Below are 19,867 nucleotides of genomic sequence, written 5' to 3'. Positions count from 1 at the left end.
AATATCGGATTTGTTAACAAGGCAAAGAAGTAGTTTTACTTAACTACCAAAACGACATTATATGCCGTTAGTTGCTATCACTTTAACAATCTAATATATCATATGTAATAGTTGTCAAGTCGGACCTGAAGAAATCGTATTAAATACGTTAGTGTTCGACGATTATCGTCTGGTAAACTTTCGACGACATTTATAACTTGCTCACGCTCTCTACAGTGCTCTATACAAGTATTATTATCAACAGTTAAGGCTTAAAAATAGCATTAGTGTTGACATAGTAAGAGCGAATAATATCAAAACTTTTCAAACCACCGTATTTAAAATTTTCCTCAACAACATTAACTATAATAGAATTGTGAAGGATATTAGAATCTTTCAGGAATAAGAGGTTCCCATAATTCCCTAAACCATAATTTTAATAATGATGCAGGTACATGACAATCAGGTAATAATGCAGATGTTGGTTTATTCCATTGATCCATGTGAACTTTTAACGCATTCACTGCATCACTATCTCCCGGTACTCTATGATAATAAAATGAATTTAGTCAGTTTGTTTAATCTATAGAATGGTAACATTGCACCATACTAGGAATAGAGGTATCACAGCTACATTCATTTCTTTACCTAAAGATTCCTTCGGTTGTAAGACCCATCCTTAACACAATTTCTGCTAAAGTAGACAGTATCCATGGTATCTTTCTTTCTGGATACCGCTTTTTTTGTACTTCCATTACTTCCGTTACAGTGCTACCAAATTGTGATTTTTCAATAACTGTATTCTATAAATTTAAGATATAATAAAACTACCATCAATATGCCAGTATGGACAAATAAAAGTAAAATTATATACCATATACCTTCACGTGTATAACTTCTTGTAACGATGGATCATTGTTGCCCTTCTTAGGGCTGGCCTTAGATCTCTGCAATCGTCTCACACAGTAGACTGCATATTCCGCAACTGAAATCTGAAAATATAATCCAATAGTATGTAGATTGAGCAAGTTCACCTTTTTTCAATGGATACTAATAATGAAATGAGATTATTTATTACTATGCATAATTCTACCTTATTATTTCCTATTGTTTCTCCTGTATTAGTCTGAAAATAGCCATCGAGATAGGAATGAAATTTGGTAGAAGGAGGAAACATTTCCAGGAAGATAGCAAAAAGCTCCCATCCTTTAATTAAGCTGTCACTGTGGAGGCGATTATCAAGTCACGAAATAGAAAAAATTATTAAGATATTTTTCATAAGACCATAATACACGTTGGTTAGTAATTCGAATGCAATTTCAATAGTAGCGGCTATGCAGTATGCTAACTATTATCATTGGACTTACACATTATTATTCCTTTTTGTTTGCTTACAAAGCTGAAGAAATATTTCATCGCGGATACCTTTACTTCTCCATCCTTTAGTGCATAAATCTAGAGCAATTTTATCTGGTTCAATGAAGGGTCTATTGGGGCGATCACCCATATATATTTGAATAGGTACTAATCATTAAAGAGAAATAACGTGCTACTATGATTTCTTTCTTAAATTTTTTACTTATTGTGTTACTACATTGTACGTATATGAACATATTAACCTAGTGGAAATAATGAAATTATTGTTATTGTTATAACTTCTATTGTAGTCTATAACAAATATCATGTTTGGTCGTTGGATTAAAAAACTTTAGGATATATTTAAAAAATTCGATTGATTCCTTCTTAAATTTCTTATCAGTCGTCATTAAAAGTGGTTTTTTGATTAATTCCTACAAAATTATTGCAATATCAATAATTTAATAAAACGAAAGATTAAACGTAGATTATAATATTAACGAGCAATTAAATGTGACAATAACTGTAACAAGTATGAATTACCTTTGACCACGATAGTAAATCTGCGATAGAAATTTTTTTCTTGAAAATGAAAACACCTTTGCTATGTTTGGCACAATAAGTTTTGGCGTATTCTGTTAAATTTGGACTACCTTTTTTATAATTCTCAAGACGTTCTATCTGATAATGCTTAAGAAAAGTAAGTGCCAACAGTTGATAAATATGATGAACTATAAAAATAATTTATTAGTAGTATAATTGAAAAAATCACTTCAATACCTTAGGAGATTTTGGAGCAGGATTTGTAACAGGATTTACAATAGAGTTTGTTGATACACTAGTGACAGTGGATGTTGAATCAGGACTCGACATGTTTTGGTCCTGGCGCGCTGGTGTTGGTGCGGAATCTGTTACATCTGGTGCAACACTTGAATTCGTTGTTTCGGTTGATCGATCAGTTGAAGGTATAGCATTACTATCGATATTATTATTATTATGATCTCGAGTAGCACTATGCGAAAGAAAGTAATATGATTATGAAACCATGAATACATTTATATTCATGCAATACCTTTATAACATTTTAGTTATCACATTTAGTGAGACCACATGGATATTCTAATTTAGATAATATTATAAAAATGTTTTTATTTGAATCAGAAAAATCTATGTCTTGCCTAGTAGTTTCAACTGTGTCAGCTGCTGTAGATTCATTCGTATCAATATCATTATTTCCATTAATTTGGTTATTTTCAGGTATTTCAGCGTTATTGGATGGTGTGCCCTCTGTACAATAATCGATATATATGCATATATATCAATATCATAATCAGACGTTAGAACGAATACATTGCTAATGAAGGTACTAATTTAGAATATAAATCCTTCCTATTACAACAGTAGTGGTGATAACTATTTCAACAAAAAATATCATTGATTTACCTGTTTCATTGTTAGAAGGTTGTGATTTATTTACTGCTCTCCGCTGTACAAATTCCTGGATTATATTAGAAAGTATAATCAAATGAAAAGAGCATTCTTGAGTCATTTTTCAATTAATTCATTTTACATAAGATTATATGTAAATTTATATTTATGATGACTCTAGTTCCAAAAGTGCCAATCCTTATGACCATTCAACTATTTGTAACTATAAGCACATAATTGGCTTGTTGTTGTTAATTAAGCAAGTATCGTAAGTTATAAACCCATACAAGGTTTAAATTGGAGAAATAAAAGATTTCCGAAGAAGTTTTTTAAATTAAATGAATAGGATATGATTTATTTCATGATACGTTTTAGAACACAATGAATGAAAATGGTATGATTTTAGACTATTAAGTAATCATTTACCTGCACTACAGTTAATGGTATGATATCAACGTTGCTTGGTTTCTCCCATAATGTCTGGCGTGATACTGCATTATAATAATAAAAGCTGTTTGTTATAATATCATAAAATTCCCACCATACTTTGTTGTCGACTTTTCGCCTACAATTTGAGTAACACAGAAATAACGACATGAGAATGTAACAATTTCAACAAGATGACAGTACATTGTGGTTGCTTAAATAAGAGTAGTTAGGGGATTGTAATTTTAAGAGTTGCCTACTGTGTAGTTCTTTTACAGTTTTATACTCTTGAATGAGTATTTGATATAGTGTTTAGTTGCAATAGTCACAAAAGAGTTGATATTATTTACTTGAATTAGTTAATCAATGTTTTTTAATATTTTTTACATATGATACTGATTATAATTATTAAATAGAATTGCATATTAATTTACTCATTCAGGTGGTAAAGTTTTAGAAGGCGATAAAGTGTCATAAATTACAGTACAAAGTGTAAGTCATTTTAGTAGCATTATTTTAGCAAAAATTTATAAATTATATAGACAGAAAGTGTAGTAACAGTTTCCTGATTGTAGTATTATAATACGAATTTCTATTTTAGTCTAGTTTTGTGATAAGGCAAGGTATCACCACAAGATTCGAGTAAAAGCGTACGCATACCATAAATTTCAAAGATGAAATGCAATGTAATTAATCATGCATTGAAGGTTTAACTAGTTCAATTGATAAATCATCTACAATTATGATAATGATACACGTTATATATATATATTATATATGTAAGTTTGCGAAAATGAATGAATCACAATATACAAGTCGTAACTATGTTGCTGAACAATTTGTTTTTTTTGGAAAAGGTGAGTTTATACTCGTACGATTAGAGAGTGTAGGGATAAATTAGAAATAGGTGTCGACTTGATTAAAGTTTACGTTAATTATTAAACGGTTCTAAATTCTACAACTGGTCGGTAGGATTAGTAGAAGTAATTTTCTCCCTTCCAGCGAGTACAACGATCCCATTAGTAAGTTACAATTACACTGTACTGTATTTACTAAAAGTTATTCATGCTATCAATGATAATTATCTGTAAGAACTAATCAATGCAATCTAGCTCGGAGTTTCCATTAACGAAGAAAAGTCACTTCAATAAATAATATGCGGCCGCTATCCTACGTGAAGTAAAGTATGCAATCTTTAGGAAGCAGCGTTATAGTTTATAAAAGTGACATATCAGGACAGAAGAGACTGACAATAAATTAATGATGAAAAAATAAAAAATGTTAGTTGTGATAGAAACTCGTTAACAAAACTAGAGAAAAAAAAATTGCTGGTCAAAGAAAAAAAATTGATACCATTTTCTTTTAGTAGTCTCTACTTGAAATAATCTACATTACAGCATGGTATGATATTATGTACAGCATTTTATTACTCAATGCCGAACATCTACATGCTAAAGTTAGTTCTTGTTTCCTATTTAATCACCCTGAGTATTATAGCGATGAATAATCTCTCATCTTTTGCATTATGTTTTAACAATAATACTATAGCATTCTTCCATGAGTCGAACTTCCTCCTTTGGTGTTCAATTCAATTATTGAGTTTAAGCTCCTTTTGTATTGGGTAAGATCTTTATTAGTAACAGCATATGGTTTATTCGATTATGACTACATTAGCCGCTTTCAATGAACTTGACTTAATGAAGACCATTCCTAACGGGCTATTTCATGTTTGATAATAGATTCTATTATTTTTTCTTTACCCAAATAAGTAGCAAAGATGATGCAATTTGTTATCGCTAAACATGGTTAGTATTCAGTTTGGGACTACGATAATTTTTGGAACGACTGCAGCGAGATTAGTACTGTACAATGTTGTAGTCACTTGTAAAAAAAAATGAGCATGAGGATATAAATGTCAACAATGGTAAAACCAGTAATAATAATCCATCACTCTCTGCTATATGTATTCATATCGATTTATCGAAAGAAAAAAAGTGTCTCTATTGCCATCGAAAACAATTAACTAAATATAGTAGAGTATATTCCTGTACTGAAGTCATTCAAAATGTTAGCTCATTTTTCTAGCACTTTCTTTAATTTTTTATTTTGCGTTTACCGAGTAAAAATGGTTAGTCTAGAAGTCAGAGCAATAGGATTTAATGGTGATATTTACTTCTTTACTTGAGATTTCTACTTAATCTCAACTCTACTAACATGATAAAAAAATACTTCAATCAAAATGCAAAATAATTTTGTACAAGACCTTCATCATCATGACATAAAACGTTACTGCAAATTTTTTATAGGTACGCCTACGTATCGATTAGAAGTTAATCCCTGTCTTAACGTATTGAAGTGATAGGAATCATTTTTAGAGATTGGATCTAGTCATGATTTAGTGTAAAGAATAGAATACGAATAGCAAAAACCAATTACAAGATTGATATGTGTAATCATTTCCCGAGATGGATAAAATCTATTCAAGATAAGTTGGTTAAGATGGAAAGTAATCGATTTTAGCACTACCCTTGATTAGATTAAAACTGCATCACTACTTATGAAGAGAGAATGGAATTTGAAGGTTTTCAGGCGGGCCACAAGCTATGCCCAAACATTGCAGTATATCAACATTCGCTTCTATCGTGATACTGTATACTGTACTAACGGTGTTTGATCAAGTTTGAAAGCAATGGCTTGTTTTCTATAGCCAGTAAGATAAATTCACCTCGACAATGTAGTTCATCGCAAATTGGTTGAGTTGGAGAAAAAAAAATTCAATCTCTGCAACGGCCAGTGGTATATTTTGCTAACTTGGTTATCAATATACGTACTGTAATCAGTTAAGTAAACACATTTAATGATGATCACATAGGGTAAAGTAGAATATTCTGGTTGGATTCTATGTATAATGACTATGAATGGATAAGAGTGGATAGAGTGGATTGATGCTAGCATTCTAGCTTAATTTTATATGTCAAAGGAAATTCACTGGTTAGTAATGTGGACAAGGACAATCGAGCAGATATGATTTTGCAGGGAAATTTTTTCCTTTTCAACTTGTTTTTGTATGACATGTTTTCATTGAAATTTCAAAATTTTTTGGATTTTATAATTTCAACATGTTTGAAGTTATTGCACTTACGCTTGCTCTCCATCGGGTGGCTGTAATAAAATCTGGCCAGTTTTATAACTGACAACCATGGATTTCTGTGAGCGAGGTTCAAGGACCTCAATCCATTCGGCGCTATATACATCGTCATGATAGAGAAGAAAAAAAAGGAAAACATTAACACTTTGTACTAACTGGGTTGTTTATCCCCATGACTAATCCAATTGAATATCACAGTAGGCTGTCCTTCATGAGTAATACTGAGGTTGAACAAGGTAAAACAAGACTTGTCTAGTCAAAATAATCAAGGTCTAAGAGAGAAGTCTATGATACAATTTGTAGATCCGTTTCGATCTCTTCAAGTAGGACTAGTCTTTGTCGCCATGCATGACTGTAACCAGGACCTGTCAAGTCGGTTACTGTATGACAGTTCAAATTGCTTCTTTATCGTTTTCATTTTGCCTAGTAAAAGTCCTGTTTGAATCTTGTTCTCTTCAACGATAGACTAGTACTCAAGTATTGTACAAAGAGAAGAACAACCCTAGTAGTTATTTCTTCTCCTTTTGGCCATTTCAATGGATCTTTACTTACAGAAAATTTTCGTCGGTCATGGTCATGTCCAAGTCAACGACTGGCTTGGGTCGGCCGTGTCTAAGCCCGTCTCTCTTCTACGCTTGTACGTGTACGCCAAAGGAGCAGAACCAATGCAATTTAATGTCTGATCAGGCCAAATAGCTCGATCCAAGCTTAGCAGTGAGAATTCCACTCAATGCTATCCTTATCCTGAAGGATTTAGAAGCAAGAATCAGCTAAGGAAATGTGATGTTATGTCAATATTAGTTTTAAGATGGCGTTATTAAAGAAGCCTCCGTCATCATTGGGTGTCATCAGCTGATCGAGAGTGACGGTACGTGTGAGCTCATGTCCAACGTTGACTGTGATGCCTTGCAAGCGATTTACTGTGGTGTACGTACTGTAGATGGAGTCGTGTTGCAAGACGATTGACGTGTTGAGCGGGATGACTACTGTAACTGTACTGCTGTACGTACTGTAGATGGAGTCGTGTTGCAAGACGATTGACGTGTTGAGCGGGATGACTACTGTAACTGTACTGCTGTACGTACTGTAGATGGAGTCGTGTTGCAAGACGATTGACGTGTTGAGCGGGATGACTACTGTAACTCTACTGCTGTACGTACTGTAGATGGAGTCGTGTTGCAAGACGATTGACGTGTTGAGCGGGATGACTACTGTAACTGTACTGCTGTACGTACAGTACTGTAAATGGAGTCGTGTTGAACGGCATGACTCGACCGTGGCAGCAGTAGCAGCAGCAGCGACAATAAATAATAAAGTATCAGTACGTTGAACGCTCGAATAGTGATCGATACTGCAATCCGTATACAGTACAGTGTCTCCCATGTGAACAATCAGCTGGCAATTTGGACTACCCTGCAGGGTGCTTGTAGTTTGCTTTGTACTGTAAATAAATAGAGTTGACTGAACTTTACAGTACAGTATGACAGTACTGCACACTGTAGAGTTGTACTGTAGTGGGCGGTACAATAGAGAATCGTAGGTGATTGACAGCGTAATGGGCGTGGGACACGCCCTTCCCTTTACAGTACTTGTACTGTACTTATCCCATAATAAATCCTATCCTATCCTATCCTGGCCTGGCCTGGGCGTCCAGTACTGTACTGTACAGTACTGTACTGTAAGTTCAGACGGGCGTTCTGTACAGAGTACTGTACAGTACTCGCTTTTCATGATAGTGACACTGTACAGTACAGTACAATCAATATTCGCACTTTCGGAGTCACTGAGTTCATGTACTGTACGCTTTGTACTGTACACTGTACAGTAGATCACATGGCAAGGCGCCGTTGCTTGCTGTGTCCAATGGAATCCTGTGGCAGGGACCAATCAGGAAAAAATGGGTTACTTTCTTTCTCTTGGAAAAAGAAAAACTTCCTTTTAGAGGAGTGAGAGAAAGTAATCCAAGTTTTTCTTGAGTAGTCAGTCTATGACGGTACTGTACCTTTGAATTCGCTTCTTAATCAAAACAAAATTTGAAGCTTCAATTTTGCACTGCGTACAATATTCATTGATGTTGAGATACAAGACCCATTTGAGTACCTGAATATGAATTTGATTTTGTCAAATTTTTGACGTAGAGTCGTGATTTGAACCAACACAGGTACTCTAGGTACTGCCGTACGGTGGCCCAAAAGGGACAACTTTACCCAGTAGAATCTGCACAGTTGTGAAAGAGCATTTCTACATCCAGTACTGTACACTGTACAGTACAGGATTCTACAGTACTGTACTGTATTGTAGAGTGCAAATTCTACTGTACAGTGTACTGTAGAATCCCATACTGCCGTACAGTACATAGTGTCTGCTAAAGTTACCGAGATAGTACTGTAGTGTTCTTTACCGCATGATGTTGGCTGGCAAGCGGCATACTGTACAGTATCGTGCTGTAATGTGTAATAGTGTGCATGTCCTCAATGCAAGTGGGCAACTTTTAACTAGTGTAGAGCAACAATTGAGTTCCACAGTTCATTCTGGTTCCTACAGACTACAGTACAGTACTGTACAGAACAGGCAGTCAGTACTCAGTACAGTAGGGTAAAACTAAAAATAGTAAAAACTGCCTTCTTTTCTTTGTACTGTACTGTACAGTACGTACTGTACCTCTACAGTACAGTACACTGTACGGTGTACAGTACTGTTATTCACTATATACGCATGTGCGCTTCTCGCCTCCTTCCTTCTGCGACGTTTATCGAGAAATCGACGACGTGCATCCATCTTTTCCTTGGCCGTCGGTAAGATATCTTTGAAAAATCAAACAGCTAAAACACCATCGTTCATATTTGTTCGTCAAATTTTAAAAATTAACTTTCTAATGATGTTCCACAACCATTTTTAAAATCAATTCGTCCCGATAACTCGCTTATTTTTGCTGTTGATGATTTTAAGTCCTGCACTTTTGACATTACACAACACTATCAATCTCACTACCACTTGTACACTTGATAGATCACTATCAAATACATTGGCCATAAAGAATCTGTTAGACTTTGTAGTAAACTACCTAGTTATCGAGTAGGTTATCTTCTAGCCATTTGAAAGTGTCAGAGTTGTAAGATGTCATATTTTCATCTTTTGTTACCAATCTTTCCGTAATCGTTAAGCAAGTAGAGTACGCCACTTACTAGATTCAGTACTGTACAAGCATACAAAGTATCGAATTGCATGCAGCTTCTCCAAGGTTTGCAAATGCGAGAGATCAGAAAATGTTACAGCCAACACTGTATATAATTAAACAGTACAGCAACTGCATGCAGAAATTGAAATTGTTCTTGTCTAAAAGCTTGCAGCTTTTGTCCATGTAGACCAGGGAAATATTGTTATTGAAAAATGAGAAAAGTTGCGCTGTATTTTCAGCATGATGGAAGATATATACAGTACTAGACTTATTTTAATTGTAAACCACCGACTTTTAAATACCTTCACTTGCGGTAGTCTTAATCGTGTTGCTACTGTCTACCCATGAATCGACCAAGGGTTGAACTCGCAGCTATTAGAGTAGCACCTTAACCTATTGAAACAGAGTTTTGCTATACTGCGTGTTGTGAAAACGACGAATCAATAGGTTAGAAAGTTTCACCGATTGAAGAGTACACTCTGCTATGCTTAGATTGCTTTTCATGTTATGGAAAATCGCTATACTGGTGTATTTTCTTGGCATTTAAAGTTTAGACTAGCAAATCCTATGCGTACAGTAGCCAGTCATTCGTATGCATATCTCTGCACTTCTAGGTGATCCACATATTGTATACCTTCAATTAAATGAACATGTCTATCGCCAATGTATGGGTGTATTTGATAATGATAACTGCCATTAAAATAGTCATACATTCATTCTTGTTTTATTGCAGATTATGATACGCCTTTAGCGATTAGACAATTTACCTTGTGTAAACTCCTTTTCTTTTTTCTAGTTATTTGTAGTTATAACGAAATGGGAGCATACAGGTATTTAGAAGAATTGCATAAAAAGAAACAATCTGACTTGTTGCGATACACGATGCGTATCCGCACCTGGTACTACCGTCAGTTGGCATCCGTGCACCGTGTCAATCATCCAACACGTCCTGATAGAGCACGAAAACTTGGCTACAAAGCTAAGCAAGGCTATGTCATCTATCGTGCTCGAGTACGACGTGGTGGTCGTAAGCGTATGGTCAGGAAAGGTGCAACAATGGGTAAACCTACCAACCAGGGTGTAAACCAGCTCAAATTTCAAAGAAGTTTACAATCTGTTGCTGAGGTAATTTCTAAACCCACTTGATCGTTGCTTGTTATTTGTCAATAATTGAATTGTCACTTCATTTTCCAGGAGCGTGTCGGTCGTGCCTGTGGCGGCTTACGTGTACTCAATTCTTACTGGGTATGCGAAGACTCTGTTTATAAATATTATGAAGTAATTGTGGTTGATCCTGCTCACAAGGCTATTACCCGTGATGCACGTATCAACTGGATATGTAATCCTGTTCATAAACATCGTGAATTACGTGGCCTGACTTCAGCAGGAAGGAAAAACCGTGGTTTGGGCAAGGGTCATCGTTACACCAAGGTTATTGGTAGCTCTCGTAGAGGCGGTTGGAAGCGTCGTAACACTCTACAGTTGAAGAGATTTCGATAGATAATTTTTCACCTGATATGTTCATTGTTAGCATCATTGTTTATGTAAAATAAAAGAAAACTTATACTGTGAGTGTTTTAAATGCGTGTACAAGTTGATTGCCAACAACATGTTAGTTTATTCTGATTTACCAAATGATCGTGAAGGTTATTCATTAAGGACGATTACCTTGCACAGACTATTTAGGTTGTTTATTGTTCAGCGAACGTTGTTGATTATTAAATGTATAGCACTGAACTATCAATCTTCAGATGACGAATAGCACCAATTGATAGTACTCATGCAGTAGGGCATGATTTATCACGTAAACTTTACATATGCAAGTTCTACTAGATACGCGTAGAGAAGTAATATCTGTACTGTTCAATCAAACCTGGAGTATCATTTGAGAGGTATCCGGAATTACTGTAGAAGTTAGTGACTTTCTATCCCAACTGCTTTACGAAACTTGCTCTTTGCTATCTACGATTCAGTAGTAACAACTCTACATGTGAACGCATTAATCTGTGGTCAATAGTTCATGCTATTGCTTGTGCTACAATCTCGTAATATGAAATCCAGAATATTGCTCGATAAGGTTGGGTGAGGAGTGGTAGAGAGTATAATAATATGTAATATGCTTATACTGTGTATCACTTGTTGAAAACAGCTACAAATACTATAATTAATACAGTCCCTGACTCTTTATTGTAGCCTATCTTCATTCTTCGCTCTTACTTAAGCAACTAAATATCAAAAATGACTACGTTAGCATACTACTCGTATACTGTAGCCTAAACTAGTAAATACTTCCGCAAAGTATTTAGTAGCCTATGACTGTAGATAGAAAATTACAAGAATCTCGCTCGATTTTTTTCTAGTACAGGAGTAGTCCACGAGTCGACGATACTGTACAGTATACTATACAAGAAATTAAGTAATATTTCAATGAATTCTATGTGGCTAACTTCTACATAAAAGTACTTAAATAACGCCATAAATGTTTTTAATTAGGGTGCCAGTGACTAAGAAATTGCATATTAAGTGCGCTATTTTTCGATATTTCCAACTTTGAGTTGGTATCTTGTAAAAATGTCTGTTCGTCTGAAGCTTTCATCAGGAACTTCTAAGTACCCACTACTGACTGCATGATGGAATGACATCACATGGTACTAGATCCCTCGCGCATGACACTACGTACTATACAGCGCATGCGTACAACTTTCCCTGACTGGGCATATTCCTGTACTATACTGTAGGAATGAAATGTACTATTAATAGATAGACTGGTTGTGCTGAGTCAGATTTTCTTGACTTATAACTCAAGCAACGCAACACTTGTTCTCCAGTGCACAAATCATGATGGAAATACAAGAGGATTCTTCATCCGACATCTCGGCAAATAGGAACAAGAAATATACATGCCTGGCATGCGGTATAGCTTTTCGTGAAGCAGAGCTGCAACGCGCTCATTATAAATCGGATTGGCACCGGTACAATTTAAAGCGCAAGGTAGCTAATATGCCAGCAGTAACAGCTGCAGATTTTCAAGTTCGGGTATTAGCAGCCAGGGATCGAGCTCAAAATGAAGTCAATCAACAGAATCATGGTTATGCTTGTAATTCCTGTAAGAAATATTTTAACAACCAATCCACTTTAGAAAATCATTTAAAATCAAAAAAACACCGCGATTATGTGTTGAAATCAAAGTCGAAAAGAACTGATGAAACAAAAACTGAAAACCATCAAGAAAAATCCAGCGTGGAAGAAGAGCGTCAAGAAGAAAGTCATGACGAGGAGGAAATTGAAGAATACCAATTAACGATTAATGATTGCTTATTTTGTTCACATGAAAGTGTTAATCTCCAGTCCAATTTACGACATATGATGCGATCGCACAGTTTTTTTATACCCAATATCCAATACTTAACGAATATTGAAGGCTTTATGGAATATTTATGTCAAAAGATATCAATTGGATGCGAGTGTTTATATTGCAACGATAAAGGAAAGGCATTTCAGACCTTAGAAGCGGTGAAAAATCACATGCTTGACAAAGGTAGGTTAGAATACTATGGCTATGAATGACGTATACATGTTCGATTACTCCATTATGATCTACAAAGCGTAAAGAACATTTCTCGATACGACAAGATGCTGTACCCCTTATATAGATTAGTTTTCATGGCTTTACATTACCTGTAAGAGATTCTCCACATCCGCTGTACAGTACTTACAAATAGTACTTGTCTTATGCTAATTAATGCTAAAGAAGACCAGTCAATTTATTGCTGCTTTGCGTTGTAAGAAACTAGACACTGCCCAAGTGTATTTGCTAATTTTAGTATCATTTATCGTAACAACACGACACAAAGTTTTAAACCCAAATTTGATGCTAGATAAGAACTAGACATGACGTATATTTTAGACTCATATCTTATCTTTATTTACAGGACATTGTAAATTTTCCGATGATGAAGAATCAATGCTTGAATATTCCGACTTCTACGATTTTAGTAGTAGTTATCCAGACCATGTAGAAGGCGTAAGTTGTTGCCTGAAGAACGTTCGTTCGTAAACCTTAGCTGCAGTAATTCTTACGATATTTAACAATACGTAGAATACCTGTATAGTAGCGACTAATTTAAAGCTAATTCGCTCATGCTACATCATGCTATATGGTGTAGATTAGAATTGCCTAACCTAGTAATTGTTATAACAAAGTATAAAAGGTATATACGTACCCTTTATTAGTTTATTTCGTCCTGATAACCAATAATTATATTCCTTTAGGATGAAGATGAAGACGTTGCTGCTGTTGCTAAAGACATTCAGTTATCTGATGATGGCATGACGCTGATACTACCCAACGGAAATCGTATAGGCCATCGATCATTAAGAGTATTTTATAAGCAACAATTTTCCAATCTTCCAGCCATGACGCCTGCTGAAAAACGAGCAATTAAGAGTAACTTGATGTCTCAGTACCAAGTAATAGGATGGAATACTACTGCTGCTCTATCAAAGTCATTTATAAAGCGACATAACAAAGTCCGTGAAATTAGTCAAAAGATTAAATCCAAGGATGCAACAAGGCTAGCAGTCAAAGCTAATAAATTCCAATTTCATTTTAGGTGTCAAATTGATTTTTAAATATCTTGATCAAATTTCATTAAATTATATGTATCTTGTAATATCAGATACTTGTTGGATTGCTTGTTTATGAAGTTGAGCATAACTTTTTCAGGGACACGATATAGAGCAGTAACGATGAAGCTATAAGCTATTTCTAATATGTAAATATTTTGTCAGAAAGCCTAGTAATCATTGAACGTTTATTTGATGACAAAGTATTTAAATCTACTTTACCTTGAATTAGTAAATGCAATGTAAGATCATGCATAAATTTTTCCAGATTCATTCATTCAGCCTCGAACGATTTTACGTTGCTTAGTCAATATTCTATCGGTTATTGTATACAGTATTTCGTTTAATAAAAATATATCATGATTCTGATGTAAAGGCATAGTGTATTCGAAAATAAAATCTACTGTGTACGAAATGACAGCAGCAATTGCTTTGAAATTTATTTTTATTCTTCCAGTGCAGTAAACATTTAAGTTAATGCAGCACGTACATGCATGTGATATAATATGCTTACCAAATAATCTACTGTATAAAGGTGAGTATTAAGTCTACTAGTGATTTCCATCTTTGTAGTGCCGGTTAATGGACATAATGATGCATGACATAGTTGATTGGAAAAGCATGTTAAAATTTTTCAGATTGGAATGTCACGTCAAAGTTGACATTAATTTTTGGAGCTATAGCTGCTAGTAGTTGTTGAATACTGCAAATCGATTGAAGAAGCAAATTTGCTATTAAGTCAATGGGATTTAGCTTGCCTCTGGAGGTTAGTTTGAGAATATCAGTAATGCGATCTGATTGCGAAAATTGGCGGTACTGTATTAGTAGTCATGGAGTACCAATGTACCTTTACAGCTACTGCCGATTGGTACTAAATTAACGTAATCTGTTAATGTATGAAATGTATCAACCATTATAGCTACTCTCGATGCGGTACCATTTTGTTTTACAAAATCTTACGGTTGATCTGAAACTGCATGTACCTATTTGTGACAGTCTACTGTATGCTTCTGCTTACGAACTGTATGCCTTTTAAATGAATTCTATTCTGTTATTTAAGATGCATAACATCGTATATACTGTACAATGTACATAGATGTCGGCATTACGCATATGGATACGTCAATATTAATGGGCCTATCGCAAATATAGGTCATGTTACTTCTTACGACCAGTGTGACAGTGACTCATGATTTTCAATATTTAACCAAAGAACGTCATGCACCAGTACAGCACAGTATTATGCTGTATTTATTATCTGAAAGATAACAGTTGATTTATTTAGCTCCCATATGCTATTAATTAATCGTAATGTTAAGAAGATACGACAACTTATTGAAAATGCTGAAATAGGTGAAATTTACTGGTCTGCCTGAATTATTATCATAATAAATGAAGTCATTATTATGGAATGTTATGACATCATTAGTATTCTTGTCCAGCACCGACGGCTTTCATGGCTAGCTATCTCATTTTGTAGCACTAAATGTATTCATGAAATGCCGTAGTAACTAACACGTACGACAATAGCATTCATTTATGATGCAGAAAGTTTAGTAATAAGGCAATCTACAGTACGTGATTCATGTATTTCAACATAACATTATGCTATACCCCTTCTACTCAACCAGCACTGCTGTCCTAATCATAGCGTACTCTATTACCGAGTAATCTATACAGTCTATTAGATAACATTGATATAATAGACATTATCTATACGGCCTATTCTTCTATCAGCGTGCCCGTTTTGACTGTGCAATCTGATACGCTAACATGACTGCCAAGTATAGATATTATTATAGACGTAGCAATCCATAGTCGAAGAAGCCTTCTCAAGACAGCGTTAACAATGCAAACAATAGATATCCTTTCCACCAATCAGAAGAGGGTGTCATAGAGTGTTGTGTTGTCAGCTATTATTTTATCGGCACGGTTTGGGTGCGCAGGTTGAAACGTTGATACGTCAAGGGACTAAAAGCAATCTATTTCTCTAGGTAGGGGCGTTATCCTTGCAAAAATCTACTCGATCCTTTTCCTTTTTTATATATATATATATATCCTGCAGTTCAAGACTGTAGCGCAATAACTCGATCACCTATGGCTAAGATGGAACAGATTAAGAAAAAGTTGGAAGAGCTTAAGCAAGACACGGAAGAAGCTAATACACGAGCGGACGAATCGGAAGTAGCTCGTAAAGAAGCTTGTGGTCGATTGGATATTGCTGAACAAGAACTTGCATCGTTAATACGTCGTAAAACGTTATTAGAAAGCGATTTAAATCGTACCGAAGAACGTTTATCCGAAGCTGAATCGAGGTTAAATTCCGCATCGACTTCCAATCTAGATTTAGAAAATGAAAGGAAACGACTTGAAGATGTGGATTATGCTGACGATGAAAGAATTGATCAAATTGAGAGTGACCTTAAAGCGGCCAAGTTATCCACTGAAGAAGCCGAACGACAATTTGAAGAAGCTGAACGAAAACTAAGAGTTTTAGAAGGCGATCATCAACGGGCCATTGAAAAGGCGTCAAGTAGTGATTCTAAAATTACTAATTTAGAAGGAGAATTACAGGGAGTTAATGAAAACTTGAAGGAAGCAGACGATGCTGAAAGAATAGCCAATGATCAAGAGGAAGACTACCAAGCCAAGATTAAAGCTCTAGAAGAGCGTCTCTTGGCTGCTGATGTTCGATTAGAAGCTGCAGATAGGCGTAAAGGCCAGTTAAATCGTCAACTAGGGGAAATCAATGATCTGTTGGATGAAAAAAGACGTAAGTGTGAAGCTGTCAAGGATGAGTTAGATAGTATATTAGAAGAACTCAACGAAGCTTAATAGACCAATTCTAATTTAAATAGTTATGCTTGAAAAAAATTGGCCTTTACTACTGCTATAGTAGTAGTATAGTTACAAAATTATTTTCCATCATCACTCCAATTTGATTTAGTAGACTTTCCTATTTCTGCTTTCCTTAACGTCAATTCTGCTCCAATCATCCACCAAAGCCATTTTAACTATTTCATCTTGACTCTATACACTCTGGTACTAAGTAATAAAAAAAGAAGTTCATTATAATTAATACAATGGTCATATTTTCCTTGAAGTTTCTTAGCTAGAATGTGTCTATAGCGAATCATTTTTGGTTTTATATTCAGCAATCTACTTGTCTCACAATAAAAGAAATCATCATGGATACACTTTTGGTTGTTGATTACTTGCGTATCCATTCAGTGGTATCTTTTACTATCGAAAATAGAAAGTGTGAAAAAAAATAAAGCTATTTTGTGCTGCTTACTAAAAAATGTACCACTGCTATGTTGCAGCTTTCTTTCTTATCCCTATATGATTTTTTTGGACGTTCATATTGCAGTATTTATAGCCTGGATAACAAAAATTATGTTTATACCAGTATCGATTGCTAGAATTCATTTATCTAAAAGTTGTTTTAAAGGGGCTTGTCATAATAATCATTATCCAAATAAAGCTACGTACATATACGAAAAACTAGTAATTTGATGTGTTGATCCATTTCCCACCCCCCCCCCACCTGGTTTATCTTTAGCTTACATAAATATCACTCTAATTTTACTATAAATTAATCACAAATTTAACATTACTCTCTTCTTATATCTCTTAATGACTTTGCCAATACTATAAGCAACTTCCGTGCTTTTTAATTCTTACTTCATTACATATTCTATATTAGTAGCTAGTTTACTATCGTATCAGAATAATAGAGCTAACCTATGCGTCTGTTAGACTAATTATTATTTTTTCATATATCGTCGTTATACTATAAAGTATCTATCCACGATATTCGTAATGTAGGTAGAAGAGTCAATTAAGTACTAATAATAGATCTATCGATTAGTATTATTCTATAAAATAATCCGATTATTGCCAGCGACTCGTTAATAATATAATTAACCATGGTAGAGAGCTTAAGATTCGTCATCTGTGTACCGTGACGCTTCTGAAATGCGGTAAAATCAATACTATTCCATGAATAAATTAATAATCATTTTAATATTGCATGATCCTACACTTACTTTCAAGCATTCTAGGGCTATTAGTACTGATGGTAAGCTAGATTATAATAATTTTAATAATGGCCACGTAGCTTATCCACAAATGTACGCGTTATGTCGGTTGCTTCAAATATATTCTTAAGCAGTAATTTTTTTCAAAATTCACTATATTGTTCATTTAAGTGGATAAATATTCCATCGTTGCCTCAATTCGCTATCGAATGGGTAAAATTGAAGTTTTTTCAAGCATGCCATCGACCATTCTAACCTATCTATGTCATGCTGTGCGGCCATGTTGTCATACGGTATGTATCTTTTTTGTTGAAATAGCATCGTATATACAAAAGAGAAAAAGATTTACACTTTTCCGGACGATCGTATTGGCTCACTAGCACCTCGCTAAAGCTAGTGCAGCAGAGATTATTTACAGTTTGAGTTACAGTTGGACAACAAATGCCTCTAATTTATACTGTATCTACACAAAACTGGTAAAAGTAAATAATAAACGTGAAATTATAATGAGATGGGATTTTGTTAGAACTACTAGCATATACAGTTTTGGTAGTACGTCTATACCGAGGTTTAATCTACAGTACTGATAATATCTGCGTGATTCTAGTATATTATCTATAAAATGGATTGCCGTCTCATTCTGATGTCATAAAAATGAATTCTAGCATAACTTGAATTCTTGACTTCAAAAGGAAGTTATTTTCATTCACCATCACGGTGAACTTTTTTCATACTTTCAAGTATCTTAAAGATGTTGTATCGTTGATATTTTCATCAAGCATGGAGAAAACTCACATAAAACTCTTTACCGATCGACATAGTCGACACATCTTCCCTTAGTAGCTAAAGGAACTGCAATCACATGCGTCTTGTGTATTGATATCTAGGTATACAGCAATTCCATACCCTCATGCTGTTTCTCATTATAAAAATCTAAAAACAGTATAGACAGTAATTTGACGCTGCACTGTCTTGAATAGTTGCAAGAAAAGATGTTTTGTTCAATCTCCGAGACTAGTTATTCTTAGTAATATAAATAATATTGATTTGTGATGAATACGACGTAAAGAAGATCCCTCCTTTTATTGCTGCTGTATTTTATAATACTATCAATATACTGCATGGAACTCTATCTATTTGAAACAATTCGTCGGTCTTTTTAGTGAAACTTCCTTTTAGGCTTTCTACTATTGCTAGCGTGTGTTTGACATACTATTATTATATTTTGTAGGACTATTTAGTTGGAATAATTCTTCGGCTTTTAGAGAACGCTTCCTTCCAGTCCTTCTACTGTACCATTACCACTACGTTTAAAATAATGTCATTATAATGCAAAAGACTTTCTTTTAGCTACAATTCTCAGTCTTTTGGAGAAGACTTCCTTCTAGCTCTTCTACTATTTTTGTGCTACGGTATTTATAGTACTATAATTATACTGTACAAGATGATGTTTATCTGAAATAGTTTTTCAGTCATTTGATACGACTGTATTGTATTTAATATAATATACTGTAAAATACCATGACTGCAAAGTAATTATAGAACCTTACAAATCTAAAATAAAACTTTAGTTTTATATGGGGGGGGGGGGACTTTTGGTATCAATCATAGAGGTTCTGAGCTATCCCTAGCTGCTAATATCGTCGTATGTGGAAGGCAGACACGCTTAGCGTTGTCTCAGTTCTC

At 34.7% G+C, this 19,867-nt stretch overlaps 4 protein-coding genes across 4 annotated transcripts; 3 read left to right on the top strand and 1 right to left on the bottom strand.

Annotated features, from left to right (window-relative positions):
* Window positions 1-365: 365 nt before the first annotated feature.
* TRIADDRAFT_51863 (uncharacterized protein) lies at window positions 366-1,486 on the bottom strand (the record flags this gene model as incomplete). Its single annotated transcript, XM_002107857.1, has 5 exons — window positions 366-525; window positions 628-782; window positions 861-971; window positions 1,073-1,202; window positions 1,347-1,486. 5 exons carry the CDS (start codon window positions 1,484-1,486, stop codon window positions 366-368), a joined length of 696 nt encoding a protein of 231 aa, XP_002107893.1.
* Window positions 1,487-9,073: 7,587 nt separating this feature from the next.
* TRIADDRAFT_63178 (expressed hypothetical protein) lies at window positions 9,074-11,086 on the top strand. Its single transcript, XM_002108647.1, has 3 exons — window positions 9,074-9,132; window positions 10,312-10,640; window positions 10,710-11,086. The coding sequence occupies exons 2-3, from the start codon at window positions 10,332-10,334 to the stop codon at window positions 11,013-11,015; spliced, it is 615 nt and encodes a 204-aa protein (XP_002108683.1). The 5' UTR covers window positions 9,074-9,132; window positions 10,312-10,331; the 3' UTR covers window positions 11,016-11,086.
* Window positions 11,087-12,356: 1,270 nt separating this feature from the next.
* Window positions 12,357-14,147, top strand: TRIADDRAFT_18203 (uncharacterized protein; the record flags this gene model as incomplete). The annotated part of the gene is made up of 3 exons (XM_002108646.1): window positions 12,357-13,053; window positions 13,448-13,539; window positions 13,788-14,147. 3 exons carry the CDS (start codon window positions 12,357-12,359, stop codon window positions 14,145-14,147), a joined length of 1,149 nt encoding a protein of 382 aa, XP_002108682.1.
* Window positions 14,148-16,238: 2,091 nt separating this feature from the next.
* On the top strand, window positions 16,239-16,976 carry TRIADDRAFT_51860 (uncharacterized protein; the record flags this gene model as incomplete). Its single annotated transcript, XM_002108645.1, has 1 exon — window positions 16,239-16,976. One exon carries the CDS (start codon window positions 16,239-16,241, stop codon window positions 16,974-16,976), a length of 738 nt encoding a protein of 245 aa, XP_002108681.1.
* Window positions 16,977-19,867: the final 2,891 nt, after the last annotated feature.

This window comes from Trichoplax adhaerens, genomic scaffold (genome assembly GCF_000150275.1).
Source record: "Trichoplax adhaerens TRIADscaffold_1 genomic scaffold, whole genome shotgun sequence".
NCBI lineage: Eukaryota > Metazoa > Placozoa > Uniplacotomia > Trichoplacea > Trichoplacidae > Trichoplax > Trichoplax adhaerens.
This window is presented reverse-complemented; position numbering and strand designations above follow the sequence as displayed.